The sequence below is a fragment of the Diabrotica undecimpunctata genome, chromosome 5, assembly GCF_040954645.1.
Source record: "Diabrotica undecimpunctata isolate CICGRU chromosome 5, icDiaUnde3, whole genome shotgun sequence".
Taxonomy (NCBI): Eukaryota; Metazoa; Arthropoda; class Insecta; order Coleoptera; family Chrysomelidae; genus Diabrotica; species Diabrotica undecimpunctata.
In genome coordinates, this window is record NC_092807.1 from 45,795,139 (window position 1) to 45,820,888 (window position 25,750).

General features: G+C 32.6%; 1 protein-coding gene across 3 annotated transcripts in view; it reads right to left on the reverse strand.

Moving 5' to 3' along the window:
• Positions 1-25,750, reverse strand: part of LOC140441289 (sorting nexin-4-like) — a 71,962-nt gene continuing 46,212 nt past the window's right edge. For 2 of the 3 annotated variants that reach the window (XM_072531912.1, XM_072531910.1), the window contains exons 2-6: positions 12,952-13,274; positions 10,379-10,661; positions 8,672-8,980; positions 4,176-4,290; positions 1-137 (exon numbers count right to left, since the gene is read on the reverse strand). In XM_072531912.1, the coding sequence (XP_072388013.1) occupies positions 87-137; positions 4,176-4,290; positions 8,672-8,980; positions 10,379-10,661; positions 12,952-13,274 (1,081 nt within the window). In that variant the 3' untranslated portion in view covers positions 1-86. Of the gene's footprint in view, positions 138-4,175; positions 4,291-8,671; positions 8,981-10,378; positions 10,662-12,951; positions 13,275-24,271; positions 24,347-25,750 lie in introns of those variants that run through there. The other variant, XM_072531911.1, reaches the window with a different exon arrangement.

A 25,750-nucleotide genomic window follows, 5' to 3' on the forward strand; every position in this document is an offset into this window, starting at 1 on the left:
TTACGTATATACATTAAGTTTTAATTTGTTAAATATAAGCTTTAAAAAATATAAAATGTGATTTTTTAAGTACGTTGAAATATCTGTTACTGAATACTTTGTAGACAGTCGCGTATCTGCGTCCAGGTTTGAAGACCCTAAAAAATAATTAATTATTTAATATTTACATATTTCATAATAACTATTTACTTCAAAACTAAACAAAAAACAAATTGTCATATATGGTAGAGAATAAAATAAAAAGTCAAAATATTTGTGGTGATGTGAAGAGATTCGCTAATACAAGCGTTAAACTATTTTTGGCTTCCGAAGGACGTCCCACTAAGACTGAAGATCTAAGAAAAATCCTTCTAGAATTTAACGATCCCTATGCAATTGGTCCAACTGAGGTGGAAGCTGATCTTGCTGCTTTTAGGTCCTTTCTCATTTCGGAAAGAATTATTCACCTCCAAAAATCAAGGGAAAGTCACATAATTTTAGGGATGACAACTTTAGCATGGCTCTGAGTAATATTCGTTCTATAAGATATAAAACAGATGAATTATTTTTGTTTCTAGAGGCATTAGGATTTCTCTCGATAGTTGCAGTTACCGAGCACTGGCTTGAAGTCCACGAGCCCTTTTTTGTACAAAAATAAACCACAATTGCTAGGTATGATCGCCCAAGTTCAGCTTGGTGACACCCTAATTCTTTCTACTAATAATGATTTCTCTTCTATACCAAAATATGGGTTTCTGTTAAATGAAGCCTTTTTTGAGTTTTCATTGGTTTATAACACGAATCTATATACTATTTGCATTTATAGATCACCTGATTCTTCCACGGAACTATTTTTTAAGAACTTGCTAAATTTGTTGGACGATTGCCCAATCAAAACAGAAAAATTCTATGCGGTGACTTGAATATTAATTACACTGTTGCTTGTGCTAGCCAATTATCCTTAGTCCCATTGTCCCTAAAAGCAGTGCCTAAAGGCATTGTATGTGGAGTATCACAAGGTTCAGTATTGGGTCCTCTACTTTTTCTGATCTTTATAAATGACATCACTAACTTAAAAATCGATGGAAAATTTTTTCTTTTTGTTGATCATACCAGTATCACCTGGAGTAACTCTAATATTGCAACTATTCATGCAACTATAACTTCTGATCTACTTAAAATAAAAACCTGCTCCTACTCTAATTTACTCCATTTTAACGTGGATAAAACAATGGCATTATCCTAGAAAGGAGCTCTTCAACCCTTCCTTCTTAATAACAGCCATATCAGGATCGTTGATTCTGTACAATTTCTTGGCATTTTTATAGACAGCAACCTCAAGTGGTCCCTTTATATCGATTTGTTAAGAAAGAAACAAGCCTCAACCTGCTATGCAATAAGATCTGTTTCGAAGGAAATCAATTTAGCATCTTCTAAAATAACATATTTTTCTCTTCGAGTCTCATCTTCGATATGGTCTTCCTTTTTGGTGTTCCAGTGCCCATGGTGTTCTTTTTGTAAGCTTTGTCCATAAAATTGTACACATTTCAGTGACAATAAAGCATATTTCTCTTCTATTCTAATTGACAAATGCCATCTGTCATACTTGCCCACATGTCCCACTTCGGCTCTCCCAACGAAAACTGTCGTAACTCATTTTTTTCAATTTTGAGTCATTACCATAAACAGTTTGAAAGTTTGAATCTATCTGATAACCAAGAGAAGTAATGTGTCATTGGACAGACTATCATCAAAAAGAAATCGACAAATGACAAAAAAGGTTAAGATAGAAAGAAACGAGTTAGAAATGAGAAAGAATGGATTGACAAAAAAGTCAAAAGAAAACTTAATAGCGGTCTGGAATATAAGAACCGCAAAGACAGGTTTATACCTGCAAAGAAGATGAAGGTTTCTTGTAAGAATAGGTTCAGATATAAATGTAATAACATATTAAATTTTGAAAGAAGACGATTCAGTAATTTTTGACGAATTTTGGAAACTTGGAGATCATACCAGGCAGTGTAATTTTCTTGCAAGGTGCGTGACACAACAAGGTAAAACGCAAATCACGGTTAACTATTCTAGGAGAAACTTTTCGCGCAAATAGAAATTTATTATTGGTAATGTCGAGAAACAAATTTGCAAGACAATGTTCTTGAATACGCTTGCGATTTATGAAACTTTTGTTAGCATTGCATTAAAAAAATTTAGTGAAGCTGGTACCATAGAAGCAGATAAGAGAGGAAAACATAATACTAGACCGCACACGATCCCAGATAGTGTAAAAGATAACATTGTAGAACACATAAAATTATTTCCATTTGTACCTTCTCATTATACAAGGAAGAACTCAAAACGCATTTACTTAGAAGAGCTTAGAAGAACTCAATCAATAGAAGAAAATTACACTAGCCATGTTTTAAGTAAAGAATCTGTTAGAAATCTGAAAGATGTCAATAAGGAATTGTGAAAAAGTGATAAATCGTTTTTAACAATATGCTTCGATTTGCAGAAGGTATTAATAACGCCCAAGTCAGAGGTAATTAACTTTTATTATAAGAGTAAGCTTGGAACTTATAATTTTACTATTTACGACTTGGACAATAATCAAGGATATTGCTACGTATGGCATGAACAAATATCAAAAAAGGGCCGAATGAAATGGCAAGCTGTTTATGGCATTTTTTTAAAAGGTACAAAACAAGATGGCATTAGAAAAGTCGTGTTATATTTTTTCTACTTTATTTTTTCGATGTTTGCTCATGCATGGGTGACTTGGATCTGGAAATAACACAGCGTTTCCTTGAGATGTGTCATACCCAGAACGAAAATGGCAGTATGCACGCTGTGATATAAGTTTCAAAGAAACGACATTCGAATATTTATACCCCTGACCAGTGGATTACACTCATAAAGATGACAAAAGTTACTTCGCCACAGTATAGAGTGAAAGAAATATCTCAAGAAGAACTTTTTAGTTTTAAACCAATGGTTCAGAAACAGAACTGGAAGAGAACTAAGACTGCGGAGGTGGTAAAGATAAGCAAAATTAGGGAAATTTACTTCGAACTGAAGAATCCTTATAAAGGTTATTTTACCTACAGTTTTGCAGAAAATTACAAAGAACTCGACATCGAAACATCAAAATTACGTAAACCCCAAGAATATAAACTACCACGTTTATACCAAGGTCTTTTAAAAATTGACAGCAAAAAATTAAATGGTCTATTAAGTTTATGTAAAGCCAATTTGATACCAGCAATGTGCCATGAGTTTTATAACTCCTTGCGGCCTGCTAGTGAAGACATTCTACCAGAGTGCTCCACAGATCAAGAAACTGGTTCCGAATCTGAACAATAGCGGTATATTGTACTGAGCAACTAGTCGTTAATTATTATTATAATTAGTTTCATAGCGAGATACCTATAAGTTTCATAATGTCGTTATAACCACATTACTAAAAATAAAATATTTGTTAATTTTATTTGTTTTATTATTGTAGTATGTTTTTATAAATGAAATTGTTGTCGACGAAGACTGTAGTAACTCATTCAAAATCGAATATCTTTATGAAATTTGTATTCGTTTGCAATATTCCTTATTACACAAATAATTATTAAGTGAAAAAATGAAAACCGTATTAGTGATAATTAAAAAATTACAGAACGTCACTTTTCACAATTATTTTTAAACGCAATTATCTCGGAATTAGCAATTTTGAGTTACGACAGTTTTCGTTGAGAGGGTCCACTTGTTCACCTGTCTCACCTAGCGATACATCAAAGGATGCCGCTTATTCCCGCGGTCTTCGAAATGTTCCCACCCACAATCGACGCAAACTCTGTGCAATTATTATGAAAATTTGTTGCTGCTCAACTATCTATTTTCAATTTGCGAATATTGTTTACTATAAGAAATGCTAAAATTTACTTTAATTTACGCCTCGTAGTTTGATATCTAGCCTAACTAACAAAACGCACCACTTTTTATGCGTTTCTCTACTTAATAAGACGCCTTTTTTTGTCCTGTCTGAAAAATAACTGATCGAAATCCTCAAAACAATTTACTTAATTTTATGAAGTTTTAGGTACACAAGAATCAAAATTCAGTTCAGGAATCGGCATTACAAATTATTAATGCTGAAAATCACAATCATATTCAATAGTTTACTTGAAAATCATTACTACTTTGCTTACCTTCCTAGATACTTTTAGTTGAAGAAATGCATAATTGCTGAGAGTATCTTTTAGATCCATTACTTTTTGGTTCTGGAATAATTCAATATCACTTAGAGATTTTTGGTTAAAATCACTAAAAAAAATATAAGTATTTAAATAAAATATTATTATAAAAAAAATCATATTTTAAAGAAAAAATATAGAAACAACTATAAAATTGTAAATTAGATCAAGAAAGATTCATACGACCAGTATTATTTATTTTTTTTTATATTTTGTCCAAACATTAAGGTTATTTGAGACATAAGCGAAAATTTGTGTTATATTATTTTGTATATATTATTTTGTTTACTTCCATGACCGCCTTTCACAATTAGCAATGAATTTGTTAGTCAATGGAAACGTGGGCATTGATACACAAAAACTAGAAATGAGGAGATAACATGCAAACAGCCTTAAGTCACAAAAAAATCAAAGTTGAGCTCCAACCAATAGGAGCTCTGCAACTGCAACTCAGCTGACCCAGTGAGTTTTACAAATTTGAGGATATGTGAGGGTTTATTGCCAAAGTATTTAAAAAAAAAAACAATAATTACTTTATTATTTAAATGATAATGGATGGGGCAGATGGAAGTGTAAGTGTTGGTGAAAGAAATAAAAGGACTAGAAAGAAAAGAGTTACAGGAAGAAAAAGGAAAAGTGAACAAATAACCAGGTATGTAGCTCCTAAAAGAGCCCTAGTTTTTGTTACCGTTTAATTACACAACAATAAACATTTCACTTGCTAAAAAAAGGGCTATTTACGTCAACGCTTCCAAAGAAGAGTTTTATAAAATTCCAGAGACGAAAAGACAAGACAATAGAATTGCCAGTCTGATTCATACAACACAAATCAAAAGACATAGGCGTAGGTCGGTTAACAAAAACAAAAAGAAAAAACTTGGACCTGAGCGGAAGTACTCAATACAATACTTTTTTCCAACTGTGTCTGGTGTTAAAACTTCTATATATATATATATATATATATATATATATATATATATATATATATATATATAAAGCTTTTTCGCACCGTTATTGGTATTGTAGAAACTACACTGACTCTGATACTTAAAAGGCGCAGCTAATGGTGGAAAGTGGATTATTTCAAGAAGAGCAAAAGCGTTTTATGAATACATGAAAATGGATGTTTCTCATTCTGTTAGCCTTTGCTTTGATCTGCAACCAATTCAGCCACCAATTGAGACAATTCAGACAAGAAAAGTCCAATTATTTTAATAACAAGAACAAATATAACAAATTTGGTTTTATAACTTTTGTATTACTGATCTAAAAACTCAAAACCACATGTGCTACACTTACACAGAGATGCGGACAGGAAAAAGCAGTGTGGAAATATTATCCGCTCTCTTTAACTATTTGAAACAAGCTGATTTTTAGGGTGTTCTGTACTAAGGTTACTTAGCGATTGTTGTGTTTCTTAAAATAAAAATAATATTGTCCTGAGAATACTGATTCATTTTTTGGATCACACAAAACATCAATCCAAAGAATTTTATTGTATTTCGCTGTACGCGGACCTAGTTTCTTACCCACCGACCGTGTTTTTGGAATGGCAAAAAAAAAGTTGCGAAAAAAAACCCATAATTGTAATGTAACGGGAATACCATGACATCTACAGTGGTATAGACAAGGTAAGAGCTCTAGAAGAAGATTGGTCACTTCTTGATATTAAGAAGCTAAGTGAATACTATAAGGACATCCAATCAAGTAGTGAACTGAAGAGAATTGAAATATGCTACCGGATTCAAGAAGAAACTAAACACCTCAGAAGGTTTGAAAAATTAGAACTATGAAGAAAAGAGTCTTTTATATATTTGATAAAGATAAGGAAAAAAATCTTAGATAACTAGGACTGGAAGAACTCCCACTTCCTCTGTGTTAACCAAAGAAAAGACAAAAATATTCACAAACAATTGAAAAAAATGTTTTTCTGACCCACGACTTGGTTGGTGCAAAAGCTGAGCAAAAGACTGTCTCGACGATGAGCGCTGTGACTTCTATATTAAAAAAACTGTTTGTTGCATTAACTACCTATTATGACAATGTTTGTCACTTAAGTAAGGCTTATATTATTATTCTACAAAAATAGAAGTTCATTCAGAAAACAATTTTTCCTTTATTTCTTTTTTACTTCATTTACATGCAAATCATCTTATGTCTACAACATTTTACATGCAAAACGACTTATTTCTACTGAGTTCGTGCAAAAGGTCTTATTGCCAACACAAAATCAATTTTTTAAAGTATTTTTAGGCCCCTTAACTGAAATAAGTGTTTTAATCTCATGATTGAAACCAATTCTATTGCATAACATTGATTAGAACTCATTATCCTTTTTCAGAGCAAAGTTGTAAGTTTTTCGCCCTCCCTGAAAAGTTACTTATTTGTGACTTAAGCTTGTTTGCATTTTACCTCCTCAAATGTATTTCTAAAAAAAATTTACAGTGAAGTAAAAAATTCTAATGTAATTGGTGTATATTTGTTTTAATAGAAAACATTAAAATTTCAAAATCCAAACGGAATACAATTGTTCAAAACGTTTTCGGTCTTATCAGACCATCATCAGTAGAGAGCGGAATAGATAGTATTATAGATAATAGATCAGTAGATGCATATATTGCATATTTTTGCTCATTTTAAACAACATTGAAAATTTTAAGCTAAAAGTTTAAAAGTTTCTTCTCTTAGTTGGAATTTTATAACTTGTATATGAACGACCTCATTATCTATTACTCATCTGGACTTTCGCATTCTGTCTGAATTGAATAACTATGGGTTTTCCAAGAAAAATATTATTTTATTAGCATAGCAAGTCGTAGGTACTTACCTGCTTTTAAGAGCGTAATTATTTTGTCAGTTTCCGACAAAAAATTGTTTAAAGTAAACGTTGTATTTAAGTGTGTTTGGTATGTTTGGGATATATTAAATTTAAATATGTCTACCATTCAAAAAAGTACTTGGAGAAAGTGTTTTCCTGAGTTGAAGCTAAGAGGAGACAAAATATTTTGCAAGGCCTGTTCCAAAATCGTAAGTAAACTTAATTATCACATTTTATTTCTTAAATGAGGAACTGACAAACAAAAGCATCGTGTCCCACAAAAGAAACTTTTAAGGAAATAGTATTGTTATCGGTCACTTTCGCTTTTACTTATATAAAGACGCACATAAAGAGAAGCATCAAAATAGAAAAATTCATCAAATTGTAGACAATTCCGCTTTTGTTCTTTATGATTTATATCTTCTCCTTGTATGAAAATTGATTTATTTTTGGTGCTTGAACATTTTTTTCTTCTACAGATTTTCTGTGAGAAGAAGTTTCAAGTCGACCAAGATTTAAAAACTGCGACTCATAAGTTGAAGCTGAAAAGATTGCATTAGAACCTGTTCAGCAGTCGATTCATACATCTCTTTAAAATTTTCAAGATCAAGATAAATCAAAAAATAAAAATGTTAATTTAATCAAGACCTGTGTAAATCTCTGTTAGCAGCAAACATTCTGTTAAAAAAATTGCAAAATAAACATTTTACGCAATATTTGCAAAAATATTGCAACTTCAATATTCCTAACGAGGCAATGCTACATTGTATAATGTAGTAATTGAGAAAATTAAAAATTCTTGAGTGATAACAACTTTTACCTAACTTTTGATAAAAGTACATATGCTTCTAGTCAATACATGATACATTTTATAATCGGTGCCTTAAAAGAGGATAAACCGGGAAAACCTTATTTAGTAACTGCAAAACAACTGGAAAAAACCAATAATATGACTGTAAGCCGTTTCATTCAGCAACCACTCTCTGCTTTCTTTTTGCCAAAAAAAAATAAAATTAGAGAAAAATGTGGGTTTCGATTGTTTGAGGATAGTTGTACATATTTTTGAAGGCAACTTTTCTGAAAATCATACAACTTGGCAAATTAGTTTACTACTTAAATTAAAAATATTGCCCTATAACGTCTTTACCTATGTCCAAATACATTTTTAGTGATCAAGTATTTAGTTAAAAATTTTGAAAAATATTTAACTATAAATTCATGCATACATAAAAAAAAACCATACCTAAATTACTTTGGCCAAAGAGCCAGAAAACAGGGACTACCAAACAATTGATAACGAAGGAAAGATATAAGGCCGAAGACCGAGAGGAAGATAGAGTGAGTTGGCTGATTGTAACCGTTGGACGAAGTTGTCCTTCTTTCGACCAGGGAAAATGTATGTTCCCTTAAAGTGACATCCCATAACATCGACCTTGTGTCATCACAATTTTATAATATAATATATATAATGATATTCATGTAATTTAAAGGTTTTTAGACCTAGATTGGTAGCCAGTTTCAAGATGTTTCAGTGATGATGGTCAAACGGGACCCAAAACGTTTTAAGATATTTTTAATCCTTTTAGATAAATTTTAAATATTATGATACAAAAGTATATTGATTGCTCCTTACCTCAAACAATCTTTGGCATTATTCATGGTTGCAACCCCCTCTTGTATCTGCTGGTCTAACAAAGTTACTTTATATTCTCTAACTTCTTCGGTATCAACGGCTCCAAACAATTTTGACATCAAACCGATTTTGCCCTGTTGAACTCTAACACGTTCGACATTTTTATTTGCTACGGAATCTTCGGCGTTCTCTAGTTGAAGCTGTAATAATTCGTGATTCTTGCATACATTTTGGAGGGCATATGCGAAAAATAGGTACTCTTTTAATTGGTCCGCTAACAGTTCTTCGTCTTCGAGGTTTGAATCTATACTAAAATACGAAAACAGATATGAATTGGTTTTACATCCTTCAATTATAAATCTTAATTCTTCAGACGTTAATCTTTTATTTTTCTTTATTTGTATATATAACAAATAGCCTTTTAAAAAAAAAATCTAAAACATGTCGATTTTTAAATTTAATGTTCTACATTTTACAATAAAATTTCATTATACAAGGTGATACACATTACAGTGATGACGTCATCGGCTGTTTTTTTAAATGTAACACCCTGTATTTTAGGACATTTTTAGATCGATAAAAATAACCTGATTTCAAAACTGAAATGCAAAATGCAAAAATAAAATGTTCGGATAAATTTCGGCGGTCAGGTAAATGCAAATTACTAAGTTAAAGGCGAGGCGTTTTCGGCTAATGGTTGTAAGGATAAGGCGAGATGTTTTGCCAATTTATGAGTTGTATGCACTGCACTAGCGATGAGTCTTAGGAGAACATTTGACTTATGAAAAAAAAAACTCCATAAACCCAATGTCCCCCTAAGACCTATCGGCAGTGCATACAACTGCCCCACCCAGAACATTCCTATTGATGAAACCATTTCCATCTTAGACTGTAGACATCAAATCCCCCAAGACACATCTCTTATAAAACACTGCGTGTCTAATATATACTTTTCATTCCAAAATCATTTCTATCGTCAAATCAAAGGTGCTCAATAGAATCCCCACTCTCTGCCGCAATAGCTGATATCTACATGAAACATCTCGAAATAACAGGCCTGTTCTCATCAAATCAAAAAACTCCCTGCTGGTTACGGTAAGTTGATGACACCTTTGTCATTTGGCTCCATGGTAAAGACGCACACCTCACAGTTTTTCCTATTCTGTGTACCGGAAATCTATAAATACAAACCGTTATCTCAATGCTCAGTCACATCATCACCTCACCGAACTCAATTCAGATATCAATATTTTTGTTTCCCGTTCCATAAGACTTAGCGACGACAATCACAGACCATTCGAAATCAATTCAATAAGGCAAACACTCTTACAAAACAGCTATAAAATCTGTCTACCTTTTATCAAAGGTGTCATTGACAAGATCAGTAGAACTCTTAACGCTATAAACATCAAAACCATCTTCCCTACTCACTCCAAGTTGTCCAAACTCGTCAGATCCGTAAAAGACCAAATCCCCGTGGTAACACCATGGTATCTACGAGACACCTTGTTCCAGTTGCCCACGAACATACAGCGGACAAACAAACCGACGAAGCCACAACCGTATTTACGAACATTTTATACCTGTAAAATATTCCGATATTACTTCAGCCCTAGCCCAACATCATATTCAGACAGGTAAAAAAATAGATTTCTAAAAAGCAAACTATGCATAGTAATAATTAAAAATCAAGCAAATTTGACATACCTAGAGGCTAACGAATCCAAATAATGTCCTGATTTCTGCAGAGCATCCCCCATTTCCTTTTCTATAGCGCTCCATTCGCTAAATACTCTTCCGTAGTTTGCATGAAGTTTATGGACATTGTATTGTTTTTCCGCAACTCTAGAACGAGCTTTGAGAAGATTGTTAAGGTTACTAGCTAAAGTTGATCCATAATCCTTGACCGATTCGAAATGTGGATCAGGTTTTTTAAGTCGTACTGACACACTGAGACTTTTTAACTTATTTTCTACTAGTTGCAAATATCCTAAAATCAAAATATGAACTCTTAAAAAAGCGTTTTTAATGAAATTTGCTTCCATATCTTTTCATCTGATAAAAAGATAAGTGGAGGGAATACTCTTTCTCACCAAAGATTTCACCAATGAGAATTTCTCAAGATTCTAAAAAATTGAATGAATTTAAAACACATTGGCGCGAAATTTTACCCCTACGCCCTTAATTAAGATTTGATTGACCAAAATTAGAATTACTGAATAAATCTTTTTTTTTTCAGAGCCTATGTCAGTGTCAGCAATGTCAGTATCAACAATCTTTGTGACAAACTGATACTGATAGCACCATTGACCATGTTGTCACCCCAAAACCGTCTATCTCTAACAACAGCATTTCAAGCTTTGTTATTCGAACCAGCCAATTAGAAAAGAATAAGTTGGATCTCTAAATAGCCCGGTGTTTTACAAACACATCATTTCCTGCAGTTGAACATCCTGAATTAAAAAAAAAATAATAAATGCATTACGTCCTGAATATAAGCCCCCAAATAGGAATTCTGTTTCAACTGACTTGCTTGATAAGCATTTTAAATTTATGCAACAAGAAGGTTTGTTTAGCGCTTGACGGCTGGAGCAACGTTTATAATGAACCTATAATACACGTATGCGTCATAGATATAGAAAGTGAACGGGTGCATCTGATAGAGTCCAGTGGGAAAAGCCACACTTCCGAGTATTTATTAGAGCTACTTAAAAATTAAATTAAGAAATGTAAAGAATATAATTGTAAGGTAACTAGTATAGCCACAGACAATGCTGCAAATGTGCCAGGAATAAAGAGAAGCTGGTGGTTCTGCTCTTAAATTGCCTCAGAATGTTCGTTGGAATACTTTATCGGACAGCTTAGGAAGTTACTTGAAAAACTGGCCAATATTATTTGACGTTTGCTCATACAATAGTAAGCACTTAAAGTATTGATAAAGATAATAATAAAGCTTGTAAATGATACAAATTTATAGACAAGTGCCCAAGACTATTTAAAAAAGTTAAAGTATATTGCAGTTGCTTTGGACGAAATCCAAAGAAATTCTTGCACAAAAGGAGAGGCTACAGAGATGTGGCTAGAACTTCTGGAAGCATTCACTGGACATGCAAATGGCGAATTTTCGGTAAGTGATACAAATAAAGTCAAGGAGTGTATGGAAATGGCTTTGATCACAGCTCATTTTTTGGCAAATTTGCTTGATCATCGCTTTAGTGGCATAAACTTAGTCAAGAGCAAATAGAAAGTGGCACAGAATATGTAGAAACTTATTATTCAGAAGCATTGCCAATTATTATAAATTACCAGGTGAAGAGTGTACTCTTTAAACCATACATGTTTTCTGAACATCTAACTGAGAATGAATTACCATGGGCATGGTGGCGTTCTATGAAAAATATAAATACTACAGCATTGAAATTTGCTGAACAGCTTCACACAGCTATTGCATCGTCAGCCAACATAAAACTCTTCTCACCCTACGGTTTAGTCCATTCCAAACTACGAAATCGGCTAGGTAATGTCAAAACTGCTAAGTTGGTTTAAATTGTTAAAGAGCTTAATTCCATCAGTGACGATGTGGTTTATCAGATATCAGATTGATGACTTTACAGGATTATTAAGAGACTAAAACAGTTTGAGAAATTTATTAACTCTTGTATGCAAAATGTTTTAAGTTTTCCAATTTTTGTTGTGTTCCCATTAATAATAAATACATAATATGTGTTAAAACGTTTGAATAATATATTTGAGAATTTTTTTTCATGTTTAATTATTATATTAATAAAGAAAATGAAAAAACGCTTGTTTAATTTAAGTGTTTTAAACATATTTTAAACTGTTTTAAACAAAAGCAAATATTTAAAACAGTTGATTAAAACAAAACAACCCTTGTTTTTTTTTAAGAAATAACAGAACTAAGTCAGTTTTTATAAAATTTTCAAAGAAGTATATAAAAAATTGTGTAAACGAACAGAATACTTTCTAACAAGGAGGACAAACAGAATCGCACAACACTGATAGTATGATTTAATAATCGTTAATAAAAGGTTTATATTTAACTTTAAATAGCATAGTGAGGCCACGTTGTTTCAAAAAGCAAAGAAAAGTTGCCAGCTTCAATGGTTTAACAAAGAAAAAAGAAAACCAAAATGCAATACTTTTAATAATAGATATTTAATATTCCCTTGTATGTTAGATCTTAAACAGTCAATATACAACAAATAAAAAATATGTAAACTCTCCAACTATGAGCATTATAATTATGTGAATACTCTTACCATTTGCTTTATATGACTCTCTCCAGTCCTCCTCGTGTTGTAAAAACTCTAGGAAATGTTTGTCCCATGTTAATAATGGGTGGGCAGCAATTCTGAGCAGGAAATTTTCTAATCCTGCTCTTCTTCTATCCACAAAATTTGGGTCAAATGTATCATTAGATATTTTTTGCCAGCCGTACAAAACTCTTTTCTCGGGAAGGGGGGGTATAACTAAATATGGATAAGTAACTTCTAAATAATCATGAAGTTGTTCAAATTCTGTATATCTTCTCCATACTGTCGTCAATTTGCCGACTTTCTTCTGAAATTCTGGATCAGTAACTCTAAAAATAGCATAGGTGTTGTAAATAAGGAACTGAAAAACTAAAATAATAAAAATATGATGCATTTACTTATGATTATAAAAGAATTTTATATTGTAGTATTAATTTCCTTAATTTTAAAACTTTTGACGAAACTATATTTTCATATTACCCCTCTGCCTAAGAAATTAATTTTTCTATCTGAATCTTCTTCTTCCTATGCCGTCCCCATTAACGGAGGTTGTCGACCAGATTTCTAAAAGTTTCTGTCTTTTGCAACGTGGATTAATTCGTCTACAGTCATGTTTGTCCAGTCTCGAATAATTCGCAGCCATGACTTCCTCTTTCTACATATTCCCTTTTTTCCATCGACTTTACCCTTCATGATGACCTGCAGAAGACTATATTTATCATTCCTATATCCTATCTATCTGAATACATATAAGTATTCATATTTCCCATGAACACGTGCAGTTCTTGTCTTAAACACTTCACTCAAGAGTTAATCCAACCGATAATCTCTCAAGATTTAATTAGCTCGGGGTATAATGGAGTTAAAGTGTTAAGATTCTCTCATGTGAACAGAATCACCACGTTTACCACATAACTGTATACCCATCTCCAAAAATTAATCTGAGTACATATAAGTATTCATATTTCCCATGAACACGTGCAGTTCTTGTCTTAAACACTTCACTCAAGAGTTAATCCAACCGATAATCTCTCAAGATTTAATTAGCTCGGGGTATAATGGAGTTAAAGTGTTAAGATTCTCTCATGTAAACAGGATCACCACTTTTACCACATAACTGTATACCCATCTCCAAAAATTAATTAGCTTTGGTCAAAAGTTATAAAAGCTGGCAATGCAGCCTATTTCGATTATCCAGTTTTTAGTTTCCTATCGAAATGAATTGTGACGTAAATATAGTTATTTAATTGTAATCGAGAACTCACAATATGTGATAAGTGTGACCACCCCCTGTTTTTTCAAATAATTTCAATACTAAGAGATCCTCTTTTTTCCTTTCTTTTTCCTTCGTCAGGTTCCACCTTTTTTGCAACCATCCTGGTTATTTGCGAGATTCTCATCTGAGAGATTCCCACAGGCAAAAGACCACTCGGACGTCCCAGAATGCGATGGAGAGATAACATCCAAGCAGATCTCCGGAAAATGAACATTCCATTTGACCCTAGGTTGATGGAAGACCGAACAAATTGGAAAAAAGTTGTACAGTCAGCCAAGACCCACCCAGGGTTGTAGCGCTACGTGATGATGATGATCTGGTTATTTGCGTAAGAGGCATGAAGAGCTTTTGAGGGCATCAACCTTCGTCCATTTTCAACATATTCAAATATCCACCTGTTTTTGGCAGTATCAGATGGCCCTGAATGTCATTTTACGAGAGTATAGCTCTCAACAACTAGAACAACTAGACATTTTTAAAAATGTCTATAGGCCCCAGGTCGACTCAGCCTGAATAAAATGAGTACCTTGGGTAAAACCAGGGGTAATAATACGCGGTTGAAGCGTAGCACTGGCCATGTTACCTTCCTTGTATAAATGTATGTAAAATGTAGTTTTTTGAGTATTTAATAAATACCTGTTTACTAATTGGTGATATTTGCATTTATTTATTTATAATTTTTTTTAGTATTAACAAACAACATTAAGACTTATTTTATTTAAACATCATTTTATAGACGATATAACTTTTTTGGAAGTATTTTATTGAATATATAATCTCTTTCAGCTTATGGGTAAATGAGTCGATTTTTATAATATTGCTCTGATAATTCTTTGATATTTCATTTCTCTGGTATTTCAGTCAGTTTTATGTCAGTGTTTCTTGTTTTTCTGTTGTTTAACTGTTATATTTCGTTATCTAATTATTATCTACCTCTTATTTATCTATCTGTATTTGATCAGTTACTTTCCTATTTCTCATTTTTGTACTAACCCCCCGAATGAAGCTCCGAATTAAGCAACGTGGTCTTCGTAAAGTATTGGTGAACGATCAGTTTTTTACCATATACTTTTGTTAGCTTTTTAGTTGCAAGTTTAGTTAGCTTTTTAGACGCTTTTGATTGTCTTTCTGTTATGTAACATATGTCAAACATTCTATCTCATTATCTTTTAACTCAAAATTTTAACATGGTATTGTAAGAACGTCCAAAAAGGAAGTGAGAAAACATTACATTAAATATCCCTATGGGATACCTCTTGTCAATTATTTTGACCATTACATATGACATTACATGTGACAGGTTCGTCACTATGCGCAACACCGCGACGTGAACAAAAATATGAATATAATGAGGAAAAGTACCTGGAATGTGAACTTTATACGCGAGTTAGTGAAAATCCACAATGTATTTATTACAAAAGATGCAATGACCAACAGTTCATATAATGAAACTAAGTACGACCAGATGGTCAGAACCTGGTGAAATCGAAATGTAGTATCAGCTATAGTAGTTGACAGTAGTTTTCGTCAAACTGTGAACGGTTTTTCTCCTGTATAATATATACTATCTATTAGTACTCCTGATGACCAAACAATGCAAAACTTCTTAATATCACTTAGGTGTATGTCTATACTACACACAAAGATGAATATCACATAGCTTCTATAGTGATATAAAAAAGCACTGGATAGTACCAATATCACAGACAATGATAACTGTTACGTCCCTCCACATATATACTCAGTTTTTATTAATAATTTTATTATTTTATTTTTATATTTTAATTCTTTACTTAACGTGTGTGTATGTCTTGTCATCGTAAATTAATACGGACCTGTACAGTTCTCTTCCTAGTCTTAAGGGAGCAAGCTACGGGACGAGACGCATATTTCAATCTTAGTTTAGAGATAGTCCTGTATAAATCGGCGCGTTAAACACTCCAGTATTTGTGTAACTATAATAGTACCCTGACCACGTTACATTGTGAGAAGATTTTGTTCCCGAATCGCCCAGTGCACTGAGGAAGAAGAAGAAGTATACATCAACATCACAGCATCACAGGTACCGTAATTTGATTGCATACACACATAGTATTTATATTAATTGATAAATTTACCTATAACTTATTTTCATATTAAAATTAAACCAGCACCTAAAATAAACAATTATGAATGAGTGTCTCTTATAGAACTTAACTTCATTCATTGGTCCTTCGAGCCGGATTAAAATTAGTTTAAAGTAATTTATTCAATTAAAAACGTGATCAAATTATATAAATTTTTAAATATTTGGGCAAAAGTTTCTTATCAAAGGTCGTTTAAAATCATTGAAAAAATTCCACAGCCGTACACATCTGGCATCTTAGCTCCGTTAATCCCAACCAGGGTCTCTACCTGACTTATTGTTAAATCGAAGTACAGCCGTTGAAAGTTTCCAAGAACACAATTTCTGTTACTAGATACTACAATTTAGAATTCTTTAAATACAAGGGGTTTATATGATTATATATTTATTTTATATAACTTAGGAAATTAAAAAAAAACGCAATATTAATTGAACACTGGTTTTAAAAATATTTTAGGCGTATATTTCTAGTTACAATTAAATAAATATATATTGATTTTGTTTAAATAATACTTGGAGTTTTTTTTTGTTTGCTCGATTATACATACTCACATACATATAATAAATATTTATTCTTACTGATACTTATTGAGCTTCATAACTTTAAAAGTATTACATATATTACATATACGAGTACATATTGAATTTATTGAGATCATTCTTTAAAGGTTCTTTGTGTTACATAAATTTCTCTTTATACAATAATGTCTTCCAGAAGTTCAAATAGAATTGTTCGTTTGCGTGCATTGAGAAACGTTGACATTTGTAAGATTAAACAAATGGAAAAGCTGGTAGATGAAGTGTTGGTTGATGCTTCATTAATTCCAGGGTTTCTCTTTGCTGCAAAAGATTATGAAGCTATCAATACTAGCTTCAATAATCAGCATACTGAATTAATTAATTTAATTGCTGTCGAGGAAGACGCAAATTTGGATACGGAAGAAATAATTAGGTTTGAATTTGCCAATAGTATTAATAAAATAGCTTCTCTTTATTTTAAACATAATTCTTTATTAAACAATACTTCTAGTGGAACTCAAAATGTGTCCGCTGATCCACAAATCAAATCAAAAACTAACGTAAATCTTCCTAAACTAAATTTAAGTATATTTGCGGGCGAGATTACAGATTTCCCCACATTTATAGATTTATATAATGCTCTTGTACATAATAATTCTGATCTTTCTAATATAGAAAAGTTTAGTTATCTTCTGCAATCACTTAAGGGAGTACCTTACAATTTAATTAAAAGCATTAAGCTGCAAGATTCTAATTATATAATTGCTTACAACACCTTAATTGATCGCTATGAAGGTAAACGAGACTTTAGAGCATTATGGAAAAATATTCAAAATGCCAGTGTGGTTAAAACTGATGATCCTGTTTCACTTAGAAAATTATTAGATATTTTCAATGAAAACTTAGCCTCCTTAGAAAAATTACTTTTTTCTCCCGCTCAATGGGACTTTATTCTAATGAATTTACTGATGGACAAATTGGATGTAGAAACAGTTAGAGCTTTCGAATTACACTTTGCTTCAAAAAATGTACCTTCCTATGAGGAAGTTTATAAGTTCGCATTGCAGCGTTGCATTCATTGGAGTCATATAAAAGACAAGTCAGCAAAAATGTTAAATCTATTAATTCCGATACTTCTAATAACGTAAGGTATTCATCTCGTCAAACTTCTACATTTTTGACCAGTTCTGTCAAAAATAAGTGTCTATTTTGTGGTTCGGATCATGCTTTATTTAAATGCAATCAATTTCTTGCTGAATCACCTCAAAAACGTTTTGACTTTGCTAAACAGAATAAATGTTGTATAAACTGCTTGTCTAAAACTCATGTTACGATCAAATGCCCTTCATCCAAAAGATGTACACATTGTAATAAAAAACATCATACTTCTCTTCACTTTGATAATCTCAATGCGAATGATTCTTCTTCTTCTTCTTCTCACAACGAGGTTGCTAGTTCATCTAACGATCCTATGCCTTCTGTTTCCGCCTTATCAAATACTTTGACAAATAATGTCTTGCTAGCTACAGCTACAATCTATGTTCTCGATAGTTTTGGTAAAGCCTTGGAAGTTAGAGCCTTATTAGACAAAGCGTCTCAAGCTAACTTCATTAGTAAAGAATGTGCAGACAAATTAAGTCTCCCTAAATTCAATGCGGCTTTATCGATACAAGGTCTTGATAGAATGTGCACCCCAGCCAAATCAGGCGTAAAATTGAACATTTCTTCGTCTTATGACATAAACTTTCATTGCGAGAAAGATGCAATAATTCTTCCTCAAATCTGTCAAAACATGCCAACTGTTCCAATTTCTTTAGACAACTTGCCGTATCTTCAACATTTAAGGTTGGCTGATAAAATGGCAAATATTCCAGGTAAAGTTGATGTTCTATTAGGAGCAAATATCTTTCCTTACATCTTAACAGGAGGAATTATTAAAACTCGTAATGATCAGCTTTCAGCTCTTGAAACAAGTTTCGGTTATGTTTTGATGGGAAATATTCCACCTACAAATATAACAAATATTCATTCCTTTTTCACGTCATTTTCTGCTAATGATTCTGAGCAATTAGATGCGACATTAAAACAATTCTGGGCCATTGAGGAAGTACCAGAAGTTAAATCTTATTCTCCGGAAGACTCATTCTGTGAGAAGCTGTATACTCAAACCACTTGTCGAAATTCCGAGGGCAGATTTGTAGTAAAGCTGCCTTTCAAAAACGAAATACCTTCTTTTGGCGACACGAAACGTTTAGCCTTACAAAGATTTAGTTCTTTAGAGCGCAGATTTGCCAAAAATGAATCACTTAAGATTCAATATTCAAGCTTTATCAAAAGTTTCATAGATAATCATTATTTAAATCCTATTCAGCCAAGTACGGCAATAAATAATGCTTATTATCTACCACACCATTGTATTTACAAGGAGTCCAGTACTACTCCATTGCGCGTTGTGTTTGATGCTTCCGCACACGCCCCTAACTTTCCGTCTTTAAACGATACGTTATATTCAGGTCCAAAATTACAAAATGATCTTGTAAATTTATTGCTTAAATTCAGGTTTCATAAATATGTCTTTACTGCAGATATTAAATCCATGTTTACTCAGATTCTTATCGCTCCTGAGCAACAAAGATTTCAAAGAATACTTTGGCGTTTTTCGGAACAGGAATGTATTGCTAAATACGAACTTACTCGGGTTACTTTCGGTGTGTCTAGCTCACCATATCTTGCAATTCGTACTCTACAACAGCTAGCGCTCGACGAACCGGACTTATCTGTGGCCTCATCTATACTCCTAAAAGATACTTACGTAGATGATGTGGTGACAGGAAAGGATTCTTTAGAAAATAGTGTTCTTGCTATAAAAGAATTAATATCTTTATTGAAACGTGGTGGATTTGAGTTACGAAAATGGGCAAGTAATGCCCCTCAGTTATTCTCTCTCGCTAATATTCCTTTGGATCATATTCTGCAACAGTCTTTTTCATTTGACTTAGATCAATCTTCGTTAAAGGTATTAGGACTTGGATGGAATCCATCATCTGATGATTTCTTTTACAAAATTTTACCTCTTCAAGCTTCCTGCACAAAGCGAAATCTCTTATCCCAAATAGCTCGCATATTCGATCCTTACGGTATTCTTAATCCTGTCACTTTGATAGTGAAGACTATTATTCAACGTCTTTGGCTACTTAATTTAGATTGGGATGCAACTTCACCTTTGGAAATTACTTCAAGGTGGGAACAATTTAAAATTGAACTGCCTATACTATCTAAGTTTACTATACCTCGTCATATTTCTTTAAATGCAATTATTTCCTGTGAGCTTCATGGCTTTTGCGACGCTTCTTTACGTGGATCTTCTGCTGTTACATACCTTCGTGTGTGTTATGATACAGGAGTCATCAAAACTTATTTTCTTTTAGCCCGAACAAAGGTATCTCCTACCAGGGTACAAACTATTCCTCGTCTCGAGCTCAATGCAGCAGTATTTCTTAGTAAATTATTATCTTATATTCTGCAGACTCTCACTATACAGTTTAGTAGAATTTACGCATGGTCAGATTCGACTGTTGTTCTTCATTGGATTAATTCACAGCCATATAAATGGAAAACCTTCGTCAGTAACAGAATTTCTTATATTCAAGACAGGATAGCTTCAAAGCACTGGCGATATATTCCTTCTTCATTAAATAGTGCGGATCACGGATCCCGAGGACTTTTCCCTGAGGATTTCTTAAATACTCCTGCTTGGTGGGTGGGTCCGGAGTTTCTTCGCACTACTGAAGATAACTGGTCATTCTCCTTGACCGATTCTATCGAGCATAACTTATAATTGAAACAGAAAAGTTGTCTTTTGTCTTTTCCATCTGATGAATTTGTCGATAATCTCTCTAATCGATTTTCTTCCTTTTCAAAATTAAAACGTATCTTTTCCTATGTTCTTAGATTTGTTGGTAACCTAAAATCAGTCAATCAACGAACAGTTGGAAAGCTTTCTATTCAGGAACAAAGTAACGCCACTAATCAACTAATTAGATTAGTGCAACAAAGATATTTGAAGGAGGAAATAGAACAGGTTAAAGGTAATCCTAATATAGGTACACTCGTACTAATACGTAATGAGACCAAGCCCCCCTTACAATGGCAAATGGGTCGAATTAAGACTTTAATTTTTGGTCAAGATGATATTGCTCGCGTAGCTATCGTACAAACCGCGAAAGGTGAACTTAGGTGACCTTTGGTTAAGCTATGCCCTTTGCCTTATATTGACTAAAAATGCAAATATGCATTTTGGTGGGTGGGAATGTTACGTCCCTCCACATATATACTCAGTTTTTATTAATAATTTTATTATTTTATTTTTATATTTTAATTCTTTACTTAACGTGTGTGTATGTCTTGTCATCGTAAATTAATACGGACCTGTACAGTTCCCTTCCTAGTCTTAAGGGAGCAAGCTACGGGACGAGACGCATATTTCAATCTTAGTTTAGAGATAGTCCTGTATAAATCGGCGCGTTAAACACTCCAGTATTTGTGTAACTATAACAGTACCCTGACCACGTGACATTGTGAGAAGATTTTGTTCCCGAATCGCCCAGTGCACTGAGGAAGAAGAAGAAGTATACATCAACATCACAGCATCACAGGTACCGTAATTTGATTGCATACACACATAGTATTTATATTAATTGATAAATTTACCTATAACTTATTTTCATATTAAAATTAAACCAGCACCTAAAATAAACAATTATGAATGAGTGTCTCTTATAGAACTTAACTTCATTCAATAACAATGAAGTAAGTGTTTTAACACTAAATTACGAAAAGGTGGTCAAAATATCTAAAAAAATCAATTTTCCAGCAAATAACGACATTCACGGAGAACTTATTAAATGTGGGGCGGCAGTCTTTCTAACCAAATACATAAAATAATAGTCTGTAAAGAAGAACAAATCCCGGAAAAGTGGCGTAATGGAATTTTTTGCCCACTATACAAAAATGGTAACAATTGAAATATAACAACTATAGGAGAATTACACTCAATAAAGTATACAAAATATTTTCGAGTATCATATATAGATACACGAAGTGCATATTCAGACGAGCTTCTTGGAGAATATCAAAGTGGTTTTAGGGCTGGGCAGTCTGGTCAGATTTTTGTGCTATATACACCTATAGCACCTATGTGCTATAGACATCTATGCAATAGACACCTACTACCTTTTCATAGATTTAAAATTAGCCTAGGATCATAGCCAACAATCATAACCATCTGAAACCACATATCGGTCTGAGACATAGAGATGCGGTGACGTGCCTCCTTTTCAACATATGTAGTTCTGGAAAAGGCAGTTAGAAGCGCCATAATAGAAACTTATTTTAAAGTAAAATTGTGGCTTATTCTTACTAAAAAATAGTAAATTGTATTAACATACCACAAGAAAACAACTTCAGAACAAAACCAAAATAATGGCATGAACATCCAACAACGGAGCCAGAAACATCGGACAAAAATTAATGAAAAAATCATTTAAGGAAAATTATAATGATTATAATATAACATTTTCGTCATGTAGATAAATCTTTTTTTGTATTTTTTATTATCAGCACAAGGTTTGTGTAAAAGATAATTTTCAAAAAATTTTACGAAAAAAAGTAAAAAACAGTTTTTCTGCTTTATGTCAATTTAAACTAATAGATAAACTAATAATTTAAAGTAATAGTTATAAAAATATAACTAATAGATGGCGCCATACTATGATTAACAAAGGAAGTTATGGTTAACAAAATAAATTCAGTATTAATAGATTGACTTAACGACATAGTTGAAAAGTTACCTTCTCTTAAAGAGAGATTTGACAACAATATATTGTTCGGTAGATTTAAAGTCCAGCGATACGTCAGTGTTTTTTAAAAGAAAATTGAATTAAAATTAAACTAAAATAAAATAAATTAGAATAAAGTAGAATCAAATAGAATAAAATATAATCAAATAGAATAAAATAGACTAAAATAAAATAAATTAGAATAAAATGGAATAAAGTAGAATAAAATAGAGTAAAATAAAATAAAATAAATAAAAATGTCTTTACTTTTTTTATTGTTATTTACTGATTATTGCAGTTGAAAACATTGTACGGAAATGCCTCCACTTCATAAGAATTTATTTCCCTGAGAATCTAATCTTTCGTCTTGTCCGCAAATAGTCACAAGATTATCTTGTCCGTAAGTGGACCGATACCGCTTAAAATATGTCCCTCTATCCATTTATGGAATTATTTTTGATATAAAAATTTTCACTCCCGAGTCAGAAAGGTATTCACCCTAAGTGGAAATGTACACATCGGCATGGGGTAGATTTCGTTTGTAGAGATATTCCCTAGCTACTGTTTAAATTTCAATGAAATCAACGCGTCTTCAAGGAAATCGGAGGTGAAAACCTTGAAAAACTGGACTACATATAATAATAGACCACAAGGCTATGGGACATTTTTAATGGGCCATTTGACCCAGTATAAATCACATAAATCAATACTAAAATATGTAATAACAACTTTAGAAACTATACCGCCAATTCTTATCGGCACACAAAGCATGGAGGTTCAAATTAAGGGTTGTGCTTTAGAGTTTTCACCCCTGTCCCAGCCAAAATGCAAAGTGTTGCAAAAAAATTAATCTATATATCGATTCGAAACTTTGTGTATGAATGCTGTACTTACTGTGTCAAATTACCGAAAATAGGAAAAAAAATTTCCGAAACTAAAAAACTTTCCCTGCTCCTGGTACCAATATTTCGCAGGTAGTCGCAGGTCATTATTTTTGTACTACTTACTTAAGTTATAAATGCTGTACAAAAATTGTTGGCCAAAAAAAACTTACCCCCATGAGTGGTAAGTTTTATCTTACTTGTGACACACGTACCGATAAGAATTGACGGCATAGTTTCTAAAGTTGTTATTACATGTATTGTTTTAAGTGATTCATGCTGAGCCAAATGACCCATTAAGAATCTCCCATGGGCTTGTAGACTATAATAAAAGGACAGGATCTAAAACTAATCCGTACAAAGTGAATCAAGATATATCAAGAATAAGAAAGTGATGATTTTTGGTGTTTAAGTCGTGAATAACGTATAAAATAAACATTGACCATATAATATATGTTTTAAGATGGTAACTGATGAAATAATCGATAAAAAGCTTTCCAAGTGAATACCATCAAAAACTTTAATAAAACGTATATGCACAAATTTTATGCACTATCAATTTACCACTTATTTGTCGTTTTGATAAAATTGTTGTTATCTATGTTAATTTTACACAAAATATAGTCTTATTGTTTTATGATTTTGCTATAAATGTATTTTGCACAACTCATTTCTTAATTTTGATTACCTCTGAAGCAATCCGACTGGGTACATGTTTTAGGAAGCCTTGAACACTACTACTTACATTTACTATTAGTTACTGAACTTTGTTCTTCTCAACAATGTTTATATTTTTTGTTAAATCAATTATTATAAAATGTTCAGTGAGCAGTAGGGGAGAGCGGGGCTTACTTTCAAAAAGGATACAATTAAATGGTATTTAAATCTACAGTATGAAAAAGTTAACATACAATGTACCTACTACTAAAGTTGGTGATGAGTGCCTTAAGAACCGGAAAAATAACGCAAAACATAGAAAACATAATATGTATTTTCTCGTAAACGGTAAGCTTTATCAAAAAAAATCTCAAACTAAAGTTGTAGATGTTAAAATTTACTACAAAAATAGTCTTTATGATTTTTTCCTAAGAGTTATTATTCCTGAGATATCGAGATTCTATCTACATTATACATGATATGCAAATATAAGCCACGTATATACATATAAGGCTTTCTAAAACGACATAAAGAAGTAGCGAAGCGAACAGCTCAAAATCTTACTGTAAGCAGATCTTCAGGAACAAAAGAAAATATCCAAACATGGTTTAAAGAAGTACGCGAATATTTAGATATAAATGAACATGGCTCCATTCTAGAGGATCCTTCCAGAATTTTTAATAGTGATGAATCTGCATTTTTCTTAAACCCGAAAGGAGGGAAAGTCCTAGCACGAAAAGGAGACAAAACTGTGCACCAGCAAGTTAACAATGACGAGAAGGAATGCTTGACTGTCTTGGTTACCAGTAACGCAGCTGGTCAGGTACCACCGCCTATGGTAGTGTTTAGGTACGACATGATTCCGAAGGAAATTGCTATGAGTATTTCCCCAAAGTGGAGAATAGGAAAATCGGATTCTGGGTGTATGTCTGGTGAAACTTTTTTTGAGTTTATAGCGAATATTTTTCATCCCTGGCTAGTGGACAACATCAAGTTACCTGTTATACTTTTTATTGACGGGCATGCTTCACATCTCACGTTGCATACTAGTAGGTTTTGTATAGATAACGGCATAATTCTTACGACCCTTTTTTCAAACGCAACCCATTTGATACAGCCATGGACGTTGCCGTTTTTCGCACTCTTAAAGAGAGATGGAAAACTAAAGTACAGCAATGGCGAATTGACAACCACGAGTCTCCAATTTTATTTTTTTTTTTTTTTTTTTTATTCAGTTTGATGGCCTTGGCCGAGCCAATTAGCCAGACAAATTTAAAGACAAACAATTTTTACAATCAGAGGAATTTTTTACAATTAGAGGAATAAACATATAATCATCCGTACAATCTAACGTGCAATTAGTAATAATTAGCAATTAACAATTAATAATTAGTAATTAGTAATAATTCTTTTTTCTTTTTCTTTTTTAATTTTTTTTTTTTTTTTTTTTTTTTTTTCCTGCGCTAAGACATAACCCGATTCAACATCTCGGAGGTTTACATCTTTTTTT